Here is a 14,319-nt window from a genome sequence, read left to right as displayed (position 1 = left end):
ATTTCAAACCTACTCCAATTGTCACAGCCTGCAGCAGTCAATTACATGGCATCATATCAGTTACCTTAGTCCCAGCTCACTGCTGCAGGAGTGGGTCACAATCATTTTCATGACTGAGTAATATCTTGGTGAGGTCTCTTGCCATTGGTCCTCGTGATTTGGAGCCTTTCAATTTTTTTGCCCTTATGGGACTCAAAATTTCTCACCAGGCTTCTTTAATCCAGAAGCTAAGAAAATGGGCATTATCATTTCTGTGGCTTTGTGTATCCCTTATGCCGGCAGTAAAACTTTCCCCATTTTTAAGCCACTTCTCTGAACATTTCTTCAAATATCACATAAGGAAACATCAATTCAGTTTCAAGCTAGCCATCTGATTTCACTACTATTGCACTACGCGTACAGTATGTACTTTTCTACAAACTGCAGTGTCAAAATGCCAATAGCATTTTGTGAACTCAACTCCTAAGAGTCAATGGCAACAGGCACAGAGGACATCCATCAATGACAGGACCCTTCCCCGTTACAATCATAGAAACAGATCATTGCTCCTTGATCATTACAAGGCCTGTACACTGAAATTCCCTCCCACAGTGCATAGCCTTCACTTAGATGGCAATGATTCAAATCAACAGCTTACAAACACTTTTGCAGGCACAAATGATTAAATACTGGCCTTGCCTTTGCTAACCATATCCCATGCAAGTCCAACCTTTAAGTCATAGCATCACCTTCAGCCCACCCGAACTACACTGCAACTCTCAGCCCTACTCCCATTCCACAAACTTACTTTAACAGCCCAGTTTGGAGAACAGCAGCAAAATCTAACAATTATCACCATGCAACTGTAATGCTCACATCGGTGATCCGTTAGCAGTTTCGGACAGGGAACAAACTGCAGCACGTGCTTGTTGAAAGCAAGGTTACTTGTTACAACACAGCAACAAACCAGACAAGTGGAGGGTGATGATACCCATGACTGCAAGACATGCCAGTCAGAAAGAAGTGTGGTAGTAAAAACTGGTAGTGTGCAAGGGTGCTGCTACTCATAAGGTATTTATCAGTAAAAACAGTACGTGGGAAGAAAATTTAGGGCATTATATAGTGAGTAGGGACCAATAAAACCATGATGTGATGCTGTCAGTAATCCAAGGTTCAAGTAGGTCAACAATTAAACAAAGTTACTGACAAACAGGAGGCCAGAGTACATCCAGTCAGATCATATTCCGATTTGGTGCTTATAATTAATTCACAACAAGTAGAATTAGTCACATCCTCACAGGCTCCGATGTCAAAGGTACGGAAATCCAGCTAGCATCATTCATAAGATGACCTAATTAAGAAATTACCCATTGTACACAAGCTTGAGATTGGATATTTGCCCAAAGAGACAGTCAAACAAATGGCTTGATCTGCAGTCTCTGGTCACATCTTCAAGAATCACAGATTGCTGTCATTTTTCTCTAGATGTGATCGGCACTCATGCCTCCAAACTGACATGCCTGGTGAAAATATATATATTTTTTACATGAAGGCTCATCAGACCACAATGGAAATTATTTTGAGGCAGATGGCCTATTTCTTTGTCTTGTGGGCCTCACCTTCCTTTTCGTTGTAGATGATGTTCTTGCAAAGAAGATCATTGTGGCAAAGTACTGTGGGAGAGTTCAGCTCCGACAGGTACTGTTTCATCCACGTCATTTCTCTCTCCAACGTCTGCAAAGGTGGCACTTCTTTCTGAATCCTGAAGCAAAGTCAAACCCAGTTTAGATTTCAGTTCCACATTTTCTTGATATTAATCACTTAATATTTTAATCATTTAAATTCAGTTGCTAAAGCTGCCTGGTGGGATTAAAGCTAGCCTCTTGGAATCCACCATGATTACCACCAAGTGGCTATATCCACAAAAGCAAAAGCTTGCCTTTGTTTAACTGTATATTGCTTAACTTGTTAGTCAGTTCCGTTTATAGTCATACCCACCAGGGTGCAATGAAACTTCTTACGTGAAGCTCAGAGTAAACATTACACATGGTAATATTGGTTAGGGCTGTAGAATTTTTTTTAATAGTTTAACTTTGCTTGAAATGCAATAAATGCTTGAATGTATTTTTATATAATCAGATATATGTGCATTTGTTCTTGTAGTTACAGCTGCCTCTATTTCTCTGGAAACTTTTGTTTCAGTGGTGGGTGTTGCATTACTTGAATCTGATTAATTGATTTAAGATGACCACATCACCATTGTATTTCTCTCCTCCCTTGCCTCCCCTTTCTCAGCTCTTCTCCTTCATCCTTTCTTTCTCCACATGCTTCTCCCTTCCTTTGTTCTTCTAACACTTAGGAAAACAATCGTAAGCAACAATTTTCATGCCTCATTCTTAATTTTCAAAGAACCTTTATCAAAATATATGTTTGTGTGTGTATAATATATTCCCACTATGGAATCGTACAAGTCACTATAACCAACAAGTTAAAAAGTCTTATTGTATGCAGTAAATTGATCTTCAGGAGCCCAGTTGATTTGGATAAACTATTGAGTTTCTCCCAAACTTGATGAGCATCTCCAGCATTGGATGTGTGTAACTTTGGCTAAATTATTGTATGGTTGAATACATACCTGGTGTTTTTGGCTTCTGGTGTGAACTCAGTGGAGACAAGAGCCATGTACTTGTGCATTTTCACCCAGAGATTGGGTTTAGGAATGCAACCATTGTGGGCATGAATAGAATGAATCCTTGCCAGTTCAGTCGCTATGAGCCTGCAAAGAGGAACAAAGAACACAAGTTATTCAATTTATACCAAGTTTCAAGAAAGTCTTTCCCTTTCATCAAGGCATTGACGAATCAGGTTTAGAAACAGAGGCCTTTAAGACGCTCAGCCATTTGATAACATGATCTGTGCAGTAACATCATGTACCCATCTTAGATTAATAAATACCCATCAAACTTAAACTGGCAACATTCCTGGCCTGAAATGTAGTTTGCAGAAAGATAAACTGAGAAAAAGTTCTGACGAAGGGTCTGAGCTATGACAGATGCTTCCTCACTTGCTGAGGGTTTACTAGCATTTTCTGCTTTTATCTGAAAATGCCAGCACTTGCAAACCTTTTGGCATTTTCCTGAATTATGCAAAGCTCTGATTCCACAACCTCTGCTTCAGCTGTAACCATAAAAGCCAGAATTTCTTTAAAGCAGAAATTATCTCAAATTCCTTTCCACCACCACAATCACTTCTTCTCGTCTGATACCACTTTAATCCTCTTCCTGATCTCTCTCCAACCATCCTTTTCTCATAACAAGGACTTTCCTTGGATTTCCAATGTTTCCAGCTTTTCACCATTATGTATTTTCTTCTGTCTTTATATTCAAATTGAGTGGTCATGTATTTGTCATAACTTTGGAAAATTAAAACCATTCGCTGATTTGTTAAATTCTTTATAACATTAAGCATCCAACCATATTACTTATGATGCATTTTGATTTACTTAATTGAATTAATTTTGGGTTGTCCAGCACAATCCTTGCTGATTTGATTTGATGCAAACACATTCCTCGGTATGTTTCAAATGTACACGTGGCATATAAATTTAATCATCTTTTGATGTCAGTGATTCAAATGCAGCATTGCTCAAGTGTAAGCATATTATCCTTCTCATTTCATACAAGGAATCTGAGGCAGGATCTAATTAGAGACCGCCAATGTGGCTTTGTCAGAGGCAGGTCTTGTCTTCATTTTCTCTACAACAGAAAATTTTATTCTGCAGTTATTGCTTTTCCCTTGTATTGTTAATGCGCTGATGAGATGAAAGGCATGCAAAACAATATTTTCAAAAGCACCTCAGTACCACAAGGCAATAATAAACCTATTTCCAAACCATAGGTTGGTCACCTGACAATTCCAGCCAAAAACCAAAGGCATGAGTTGAAAATCAACTCAGAAAAATTTTTAACCAGTAAGTGACAGCCAACATACCGTAGGTTTGAACGAAACATTGACTTCCAAATGATCTTTTGTGGTGTTGTAATAGATTTGGAGAATTTTTATTCACTGCAAACATGCCTTGCTAAGCCACCCCATCCGCAGAGGCACAAAAGTGAAAGACATCCTCAGTCAAGTGCTTGGCTGTTATACATCTTAAAGTTGGCAAGTTACCTGAATGACAGGCTTGCTAATGTATAGCCTGCTTACAGCCATTAGTACTCCCAAAGCACTACACATAGTATAGGAAACAATCTGATAGCAAGCAGTGCAACACTGACCTGCAAACCCATGTTGATTTACATTGACTTCGTCATCGTTCGGATGAAAGATAAACGTCTGCTGAAACAAATCTTCTACTCCCAGCTTAAAGAAGGCAAACGTAAAAGAGGCGGACAACAGAAGAGATTCAAAGACATCTTAAAAGCCAACATGAAGAAATGTAACATCGACATCAACAATTGGGAAACCAATGCCAAGGACAGGAAACTCTAGCAAGCCATCATCCGAGAAGGAACAGCAACTTTCGAAGCCAACAGATGTGCAGAATTGGAAGAAAAGAGAAGAAAATGTAAAGAGAGGCAGCAACAACCAAAGCCCGATCTGCCATCTGGAACTACCTGTGCTGAATGCGGAAGAACTTTCAAAGCCAAGATTGGACTCATAAGCCACTTGAGAGCCCATAAATAGATCAACAGAACGAAGACCATCATCCTCGACCTCGAGGGATAGCCACGACGACAATGGGATGAGATGTTTGACAGGGATTTGATTTAACATCTCAAGGGAAAGGCAGGACATGCCCTCTTCACACTGTTACCATCAGGATGGAGGTACAGAAGCCTGAAAGCGGACACACAGCAATTCAGGAACAACTTCTTCGCCTCTGCCGTGGACAGTGAACCCATGAGCACCACCTCGCTTCTTTACTTCTGTTACTTTGCTATATATATATATATATACACACACACACACACTTCATGTAAATTTTCCCCTCTATATTTATCTATCATGTATTTCATTGTACCGCAGCCATGAAATTAAATTCCATGACGTATTAAATCTGATTCAACAGAGGGTCAACATTCCATTACACGAATGCCCTGGAACCTGCTCACATTTCCAGAGTAGATTCTAAAGCAGAGGTTGCAGAAACAAGGTTGCCCAATTAAACTGGCTGACACTAACAAGGCTTTAGTAAATGACACGAGTATAATGATCAGTGGCATGTAAGCTTTCTGCACTGCGCACATGTGCCTGAGGAAAAACTTTACATTTATTTGTGCCATTCACATCATTATAATCGATGAATCACTTCTGAAGAGCTGTTTTGAAGGTAAAACCAGCATGGATTTCAGGTCCTATGAACAGTGACAAGACAAATAAGCTCATTGCCTGTTGTGCTGGTGCCTATTCACAGATAAGACTATAAAGCCTAGGAGCAAAATTAGGCCATTCTGTCCATCAGCAAGATAAACTGCCAAAGGATTTCCTTCAACCAACATGCACAAAATGCTGGTGGAACGCAGCAGGCCAGGCAGCATCTATAGGAAGAAGTACGGTCGACATTTTGGGCTGAGACTCTTCATCAGGACTAACTGAAAGAAGAAATAGTCAGAGATTTGAAAGTGGGAGGGGGAGATCCGAAATGATAGGAGAAGACATGTTGCGGGGGGGGGGGGGGGTGAAGCTAAGAGCTGGAAAGTTGATTGGCAAAAAGGAAACACAGCTGGAGAAGGGAGAGGATCATGGGACCGTAGGCCTAGGAAGAAAGAAAGGGGGAGGGGTGCACCAGAGGGAGATGGAGAGCAGGCAAGGAGTGATTGTGAGAGAGACAGAGTGAGAAAAAGAAAAAAAAGGAAAAATAAATAAGGGATGGGGTAAGAAAGGGAGAAGAGACATTAATGGAAGTTAGAAAAATCAATGTTCATGCCATCAGGTTGGAGGCTACCCAGACGGAATATAAGGTGTTGTTCCTCCAACCTGAGTGTGGCTTCATCTTGACAGTAGAGGAGGCCATGGATAGACATATCAGAATGGGAATGGGACGTGGAATTAAAATGTGTGGCCACTGGGAGATCCTGCTTACTCTGGCAAACAGAGCATAGGTGTTCAGCGTAACGGTCTCCCAGTCTGCGTTGAGTCTCACCAATATATAGAAGGTCACACCGGGAGCACCTGGCACAGTATATCACACCAGCTGACTCACAAGTGAACTGTTGCCTCACCTGGAAGGACAGTCTGGGGCCCTGAATGGTATTGAGGGAGGAGGTGTAAAGGCAGGTGTAGCACTTGTTCCGCTTACAAGGACAGGTGCTGGGAGGGAAATCAGTGGGAAGGGATGCTGGGGGGGGGGGGGGGGGGGGAACAAATGGACAAGGGAGTCCGGTAGGGAGCAATCCCTGCTGAAAGCGGGGGGGTGGGGGAGGAAAGATGTGCTTGGTGGTGGGATCCCGCTGGAGGTGGCAGAAGTTACAGAGAATTATACATTGGACCCGGAGGCTGGTAGGTGAGGACAAGGGGAACCCTATCCCTAGTGGGGGTGGCGGGAGGATGGAGTGAGCAGATGTGCGTGAAATGGGAGAGATGCATTTGAGAGCAGAGTTGATGGTGGAGGAAGTGAAGCCCCTTTATTTAAAAAGGAAGGCATCTCCTTCGTCCTGGAATGAAAAGCCTCATTCTGAGAGCAGATGCGGCGGAGACGGAGGAATTGAGAGAAGGGGATGGCATTTTTGCAAGAGACAGGGTGGGAGAGGAATAGTCCAGGTAACTGTGAGAGTCCTTAGGCTTATAGAAGACATCAGTAGATAAGCAGTCTCCAGAAATAGAGACGGAAATATCAAGAAAAGGAAGGGAGGTGTTGGAAATGGACCAGATAAATTTGAGGGCAGGGTGAAAGCTGGAGGCAAAGTTAATGAAGTCAACAAGCTCAGCATGCATGCAGGAAGCAGCACCAATGCAAAGGATTTCCTTTATCTTTTTCAAATAATGTAATGTACTGTTTCCCCAGACAAGCTGACAGGATTTCAGTCTTGTACATCTCAATAGAGGGCACTGTTCCAGCTTCACTACCTTCCTTAGCTCTGCACTGAAGTGTTACACTAGATTATGAACTCATCTTTGACTAGCAGCAAAATTCATCTGTAGTGGTCCTACTGCATGTCCCCTCCACCCGATTTCTGAACAAGCTATGAAGACTACATAATTCTTTTTGCATTTCTTAATTCCTTACTGTAACTTTTTATATTTTGCACTTTATTGTTGCCACAAAGCAACAAATTTCACAATATATGAAAGTGAGAATAAATCAGATTCTGAAATTCAGCACTTTAGTTTCAGAGATGAGTTAGCTACCCAACAAGTCAAATTAGAATGAGTACAAAGGAGCCAAAAGGCTAATAGTGAGAATAATAGTGGTTTTTGAAAACACCAAGCTGTAATGCAAAAATGCCTTACTGCAAAAACAAAAGTGAATCAATAATTTCATAAGGGTTCTGGACCAATTTGTAAAGGGAAAATTCCATCAAGAAATACTAAGTCAATATGAAGCTCAGTCAGACAGCCCTCTCCAAGTAGGATGGGTCCCAACAACAACCTCCAATGCTGTAGAATTTTTCAACTAATGAAGTAAATAACTCCCAGCTATTAAATAGAGAATGGACCCTGGCATTTGGTAATTTGTTGCAGCCATTGAGAGAGGAGCTGCCTAGGTGGCTAGGACAACAAGAGCTCCCAAGATGGCGGCGTGACGCAGCTTGCAGCAGCCACTCCGGAGCTGATATCTGTTATTTGTTAAGCGGGGGTGCCATGTGCAATCCTAATCTGATGAAAAACGGATGTGGGAGCACGGAGGAACATCTGGAAATCTCCAGGAAGGCCTTCTTTCGCTGCTGCTGCTGCTGTGAGGTTCGGATCTCTGCTGAGAACAACAGGCCCTCAGTCATCGGGGTCGCATTGCCGCTGGCCGTTGGCAGGGGCGTCTTAATGCGCTCAGCAGAGAAGAAGCTGTGCCAGAGGGTATGGTCAGAGGCTCGGAGGTTTGACGGACTCTGAGTCCGCTGTGGTCAGGGCGCTGGGGAGCTGTCTGCGAGGCTGGGTCCGACGGAGCTTTCATTGTATGCTGTGTCTGCGAAGCTGAGTCCGGCGGCGCCTTGGAAGTCCATAGCGGGGGTATTCCTTTCTGCTGCCTGCATGGGATGACGAGTCTATTGGGACCCTGAGGACTTGTGGAAACTGTGCGGTGGTTTCTTTCGAACTTAGTCTTTTAAGATCTTTGGACTATTTTTACTGTGCCCATGGTCTGTTTTTTTAAAATCAATTATGCTATTGTTTGCACTGTTGTAACTATGGTTTTTGTGCAGGTCTTGTAGCTTTAGTTTTTGGTTAGTTGGGTGCTAGAGTTGGTCTCCTGACTTGGTGTGTCTGGGTAGTCTTGTTTTGTCTGGTGGGTTTGGAGCTCCGAAAGGAACGCGCTAAGATGGTAGCGCGATATTAATACACAGCAGCCTCTCCGGACTCTGGATTGGGGATTGCCAAACGTTATGTGGATTTTATGGTGTAGTCTGTTTTGTCATGTGCTTTTGTGATATCATTCTGGAGGAACATTGTCTCATTTTTTAACTGCATTGCATTTGTGGTTTCTAAATGACAATAAACTGAAACTGAACTGAACAATACCAGCTAGGATGATGGCAGAGCAGAAATGGCGGAAGTTACTGGGAATAGTTCAAAAGGTGCAGGATAGATGTGTCCCACAGAGGTAGTGCTCAATTGGCATTGGTAGGCAACTGTGGCTGACAAAGGAAGTTAATTCTGCATAAAAGTCAAGGAAAGGGCATACAAGGTTCAAAAGGGAGTGGGAAGTTGGATGATTGGGAAGTTTTTAAAATCCAACAAAAAAAGCTACAAGAGAAAAGATGTAATATCAGGGCAGACTAGCCAATATAAAGCAAGATACAAAACTTTTTTTTCAGTTATGTAAATAATAAAAGGGAGGCGAGAGTTGATATTGGACAACTGGAAAATGATGCTGGTGAGTAATGGGGTACAAAAAATAATAAAACGGCAGATGAACTGAATGGGTGGGTACTTTGCATATGTCTTCACTGTGGAAGACACTAGCAATGTGTCAGTGGTCTGTGAGTGTCCGGGAGCAGGAGTGAGTGCCATTGCTATTACAAAGGAAAAAGTGCTAGGCAAACTCAAAGGTCTTAAGGTAAATAAGTCACCTGGCCCAGATGGACTACATCATAAGAGTCCTAAGAGAGGTTGCTGAAGAGACAATAGATGCATTGGGCATGATCTTTCAAGAATCACTTGATTCTGGCATGGTCATGGAGGACTAGAAAATTGCAAATGTCACTTCACTCTTTAAGGAGGGAAAAAGGCAAAAGAAAAGAAATTATAGGCCAGTTAGCCTAGGCTCAGTGGCTGGGAAAGTGTTGGAGTCTATTATTAAGGATGAGGTTGAGGTACTTGGAGACTAATGACAAAATACGACAAAGTCAGCACAGTTTCTGTAAAGGGAAATCTTGCCTTTCAAACTGTTAGAGTTCTTCGAGGAAGTAACAAAGAGAGCAGACAAAGGGGAGACAGTTGATGTCATTTATTTCAATTTTCAGAAGATGTTTGATAAGGTGCCACATGAGGCTACACGAGATAACGCTGAGCCTTTATAAGACACTAGCCAGGCTGCACTTTGAGTATTGTCAAGAGTTTTAGGTCCCATATCTCAGAAAAGATGTGTGTCATTGGAGAGAGTCCAAAGGAGGTTCACTAGGATGATTCCGGGAATGAAGGGGTTAACACATAAGGAGCATTTGGCAGTTTTGGGCACTGGAATTTTGAAAAATGCGGGGTGGGGGGGGGAGGGGGGTGGTAGAATCTCATTGAAACCTGCTAAATGGTGAAAAGACCAGATAGGGTGGATGTGGAGAGGATGTTTCCTATGGTCGGGTCATCCAGAACTAGAGGGCACAGCCTTAAAATTGAGTGGTGAGCTTTTAGAACTGAGGTAAGGAGGAATTTTTTTTAGCCTTTGAGTAGTAAATCTGTGGAATGCTCTGTCACAGACTGCGGTGGAGGCTGAGTCTGTGTGTATATTTAAGGCGGAAGTAAATCGTTTCCTGATTGGTCAGGGCATCAAAGAATATGGGGAGAAGGTAGGTGTATGGGACTGAGTGGGATCAGAGATCAGCCATGATGGAGTGGAAGAGCAGACGCGATGGGCTGAATGGCTTAATTATGCTCCTATGTTTTATGGCCTTAAGATACGAGTAAGAGAAAGTTATTCAACTTGAACAAAGACAACAGGTGTAAAGCTACATGGGTGCATCTATGGAAAAGAGTAAACAGTCGACGTTTCAGGCCAAGATGTTTCATCAGGACTGGAAAAGAAGGGGAGAAATCAGAATAAGAAGGTGGGGGTAGGGGTGGAAGCAGTACAAGCTGGCAGTTGATAAATGATACAGAGAGGGGGACAGGTGAAGTAAAGAGCTGGGAAGTAAATTGGTGAAAGAGACAAGAGCTAGAGAAGAGGGATTCTGATAGAATACAGAAGACCATGGAAGAAAGGGAAGGGGAGGAGCATCAGAGGCAGGTGACTGGCAGGTAAGAAGAGAAGGCAAGATCTTACACATTATTGTCTGCCTGTACTGCACCTTCTCAGTAGCTGTTATACCTTATTCTTCACTGTTACTCCTTTACCTTCTACTGCCTCAATGCACTCTGTAATGATCTGATCTTGGTACACGTGACAACAATAAACCAGAGGTTCTCAAGAGCTTGAAACTACTCAGTCTTAAGAGGAGATACGTTGCAAGCATCCCGATGTCCCTGTTAGTCTAAGCAAACATTAAACAGAAGAGGTAACAAGCCCCAGAAACAAAGTGTTCAAACTTCAGGAGTGAGGTACGTTGACAATTTATGTCCATTTGTTTTAAGTAGAGAGTTGCAATCTGTCCAGGTAGGTGGATGTGGGCTCAGGTTTAAAAACTGAATGATCATTCAAGTTGCAGCCAAAGTATACACCATTTTTGCCAGATGCAGAATCAGTAATTATGCTCTGCCTACCTGGGAATACAAAAAAAATGACACAACTTCTATATGATAAATTATTAAAATTGGTAATTTGGTTTATTACTTTCACATGCACTGGGATAAAGCACATCTTGCATACTTTTTATAGAAATAAAATTATTACAGAATGCAAGGTCACAATGACGAAGGTGGTAAGGTCAAGAGTCAAAAGACTTATAACAGCAAGCAAGAAGCTGCCTTTGAGGCTGGTGATACATGCTTTTAGGCTTTTCTATCTTTTGCCCAATGAGATGGGGGTAGGGTGGAGGGAGAAGAGAAACAGGTGCCCCCGTCCCCCAGAAAGCCACTGCTCAAGCATTATCAAAGTTTTACATCCCTCTAGGATAATCATAAGATGTTAAGATCAAACCCTTGTGCTGAGACCACACTCTAGATAATCTAGCCTATTAATCCTCCTCAGAGTGGACATGCAAATAACATCACCTCAGCTGTTGTGTTTGGTTGATTCTCTGCTTAATCTTCTCATCCCAATAATCTATCTTGCCAAGGCAGGTCGTAACGTCAGAAATCCTTTAACTTTGCATGCTAAACTCCTTTCAACGAAAGGCACATCATTTGCCTTCCAAATTACTTGCTTTACCTACATGGTGAACATTGATACAGAAGCCTAAGGAATGAATTACCAGAGTAGAGTTCATGCTCACAAAAACATCTCTTTCCTGACAGTATTTCTGGAAAGATGATGATTTACCTCCACTAGTTTTGTGGCAAACGAGGGAACTTCAGACTCCGTCTGAGATGGTGCACAAGGTGTCTCATATCATGGGTGGGTGTGTGGTTGCATGTGGCACTCTCCTTCTGTTGCAAACTCTGGGTTTCTGCATGCTCCTGATGCATGGCCACAAGGCTCTCAATAACTTTCAGAGAGCACCTTTTCTATTAAGAGAAACCACGAGCCACAGATTTCTAAGAGTCTGCGTGGATGTTGACTTTAAGGAAATTTTGAACTTATCTTTGAATACTTTGATGGTCTTGTAATCTCCTCTGACAACTGAGCCTATATTTTGGGACTCTCTGACTTTCTACATAGAATGATGTGGTCTGCCAGATATAGCCAAAAGAAAGCTGCAGTCTCTAGTAATACACGTGTTGTTCTGGGAAAACACAATGACATTCATTCACACCACCTTCTAGATTAATTGGGAGAACAGAGCAATGACAAAAAAGAAAAGCTATGATGATGATGATGATGCAGAACCACATGCAGACTAAATGTGTACAATATTGAAATTACTTGTGTAAGTGCATTGAAAGTTTAGAGGTTTACTAGACTAATATTTGGAATGGGCAGGTTACATCAAGAGTAATGTTTGAATGGACTAGACTGCTATCCATTGTTCTCAGAGGAGAATTGATTGACACAAGAATCTGCAGGGCATTCAGAGTGGACGGAGAATGGACATCACTTATAATAAATAACAAGTAACCCATTTAGAGGAATAGATAGAGTGGACAGCCAGCGCCTCGTCCCCAGGGCACCACTGCTCAATATAAGAGGACATGGCTTTAAGGTATGGGGTGGAAAGTTCAAGGCTGATATTAGAGGAAGGTTTTTTATTCAGAGAGTAGTTGGTGCTTGGAATGCACTGCCTGAGTCAGTGGTGGAGACAGATACATTAGTGAAATTTAAGATTCTACTAGACAGGTATATGGAGGAATTTAAGGTAGGGGGTTATATGGGAGGCAGGTTTAAGGGTTGGCACAACATTGTGGGCCGAAGGGCCTGTACTGCGCTGTATTGTTCAAAAAATATATAAAGCAGAGGTGGTGAAATTTTCTCTGAACCTCATAAGAATTGTGGAAGAGTCTGTTTTTAAACAGTGAATTACTGAGTGTAGGCAAGTATATGGAATCAAGGGTTATAATCAGGTTAGCACAATTGCATTGAGTATTTCCACAATTAAGTCATATGTTAATGTGCTTCTCCAGCCTGAAGAGCTGGGAACCAGAGATCAGGAAGGCATGGGGCTCAATTCAGTTTCAATTGGGTTCAGGAAGAAGTTTTCACTTTCGGGTAGTGAAACTTTGAATTCTCAATGGCAGAGAATTGAGGATGTTCAATGAATTATATTCCTCAGGGCAGCACAGTAACAAAGTGGTTACCATAATGCGATTACAGCACTAACAATCTGGGTTGAATTCCGCCGCCGCTTGTAAGGAGTTTGTATGTTGTTCTCAGGACTGCATGGGGTTCCTCAGGATGCTCCAGTTTCCTTCTATATTTCAAAGATGTATGGGTTAGTTGGTTACTTGGTGACATGGATGGTGCAAGCTCTTTGGATAGAATCAAGGCATTAAGAGACAAGATCAAAAAAGAACCAAGTCATCAAAATTGGCCATAACTGCATTGGAAAGCAGAACAAGCTCAGGGAACCTCGTCCCCACCCCCCTTTAGATGCTGACTACCCAGAATTACCGTACAAGATTAATTTTCCTCCTTCCCTCCCCTCAGAATTGTCAACCACCCCATATCTAGCCCTATTTTGCAGCACTGACTAACACGAACAGCACCACCAATGCCCAACTCTCCATTCAATCCCATTCTTTCTGATCAGGCACCTATCCATTAAATTTTCTTCAAATCCTGCAAGCCACATTGTACTTGCTCTTTTCCTTCACCATTTCTGCTCCAAACAGTGTACTTTCAAGGCCTGTGATCTCTGCTGGAGTGATCCCTGTCTGGCAGGGCACAAGGGTGTCACAATCAGGCTGGCCTCCCAATGGGGAGACTGGTAAAATAAACAAACACACATTCTGTGGACAGTCATTAAAATTGCACAGCATTCCAGGAAAGCTGGAAATGTCAGAAATCCACCAGCTCCTTGGAAACCCCACCTGAGTTAATGCCAGAGGCACTGAACCTACCAACCTCACCACTAGTGGAGGAAAGTATCATTTTGTTACCACACTTCTCCAGCTCTTGCTCGCAGATAAATCACTGGACTTCTGCTGCTCAAGTCCCCCATTCAAAACAAAATCACAAATTCAAAATAACATAATTTCAAAAGGTTTGGGGGTGGAGGTTTCCTTCTGCCAGCCCCTCCAACTCTCAAACACACTCACACTACACTGGTCACGCTTCATCTTCCATTGCTGCTCTTTCACATTTATAATACTGTTTGTTTTATTGTAAGAGTAGAATGTCACTGGAACTGTCTTACATAAACAGGCACCTTGAAATTTATGTTAACCTGCCAGTCTTCAAGCAATGCCACTCAGGGAATTGTGTTAATATTATCTTGTGAC

The 14,319-nt window shown here is 42.3% G+C and overlaps 1 protein-coding gene across 3 annotated transcripts in view; it reads right to left on the bottom strand.

The window, feature by feature from the left end:
- etnk2 (ethanolamine kinase 2) overlaps positions 1-14,319 on the bottom strand; it is a 73,010-nt gene that overhangs the window by 31,282 nt on the left and 27,409 nt on the right. For all 3 annotated transcript variants that reach the window (XM_073030683.1, XM_073030684.1, XM_073030685.1), the window contains exons 3-4: positions 2,615-2,755; positions 1,599-1,741 (exon numbers count right to left, since the gene is read on the bottom strand). In XM_073030683.1, coding sequence (XP_072886784.1) covers positions 1,599-1,741; positions 2,615-2,755 — 284 coding nt within the window. The remainder of the gene's footprint in view (positions 1-1,598; positions 1,742-2,614; positions 2,756-14,319) is intronic.

The sequence above is a fragment of the Hemitrygon akajei genome, chromosome 27 (assembly GCF_048418815.1).
Source record: "Hemitrygon akajei chromosome 27, sHemAka1.3, whole genome shotgun sequence".
NCBI classification, from domain to species: Eukaryota; Metazoa; Chordata; class Chondrichthyes; order Myliobatiformes; family Dasyatidae; genus Hemitrygon; species Hemitrygon akajei.
This window is presented reverse-complemented; position numbering and strand designations above follow the sequence as displayed.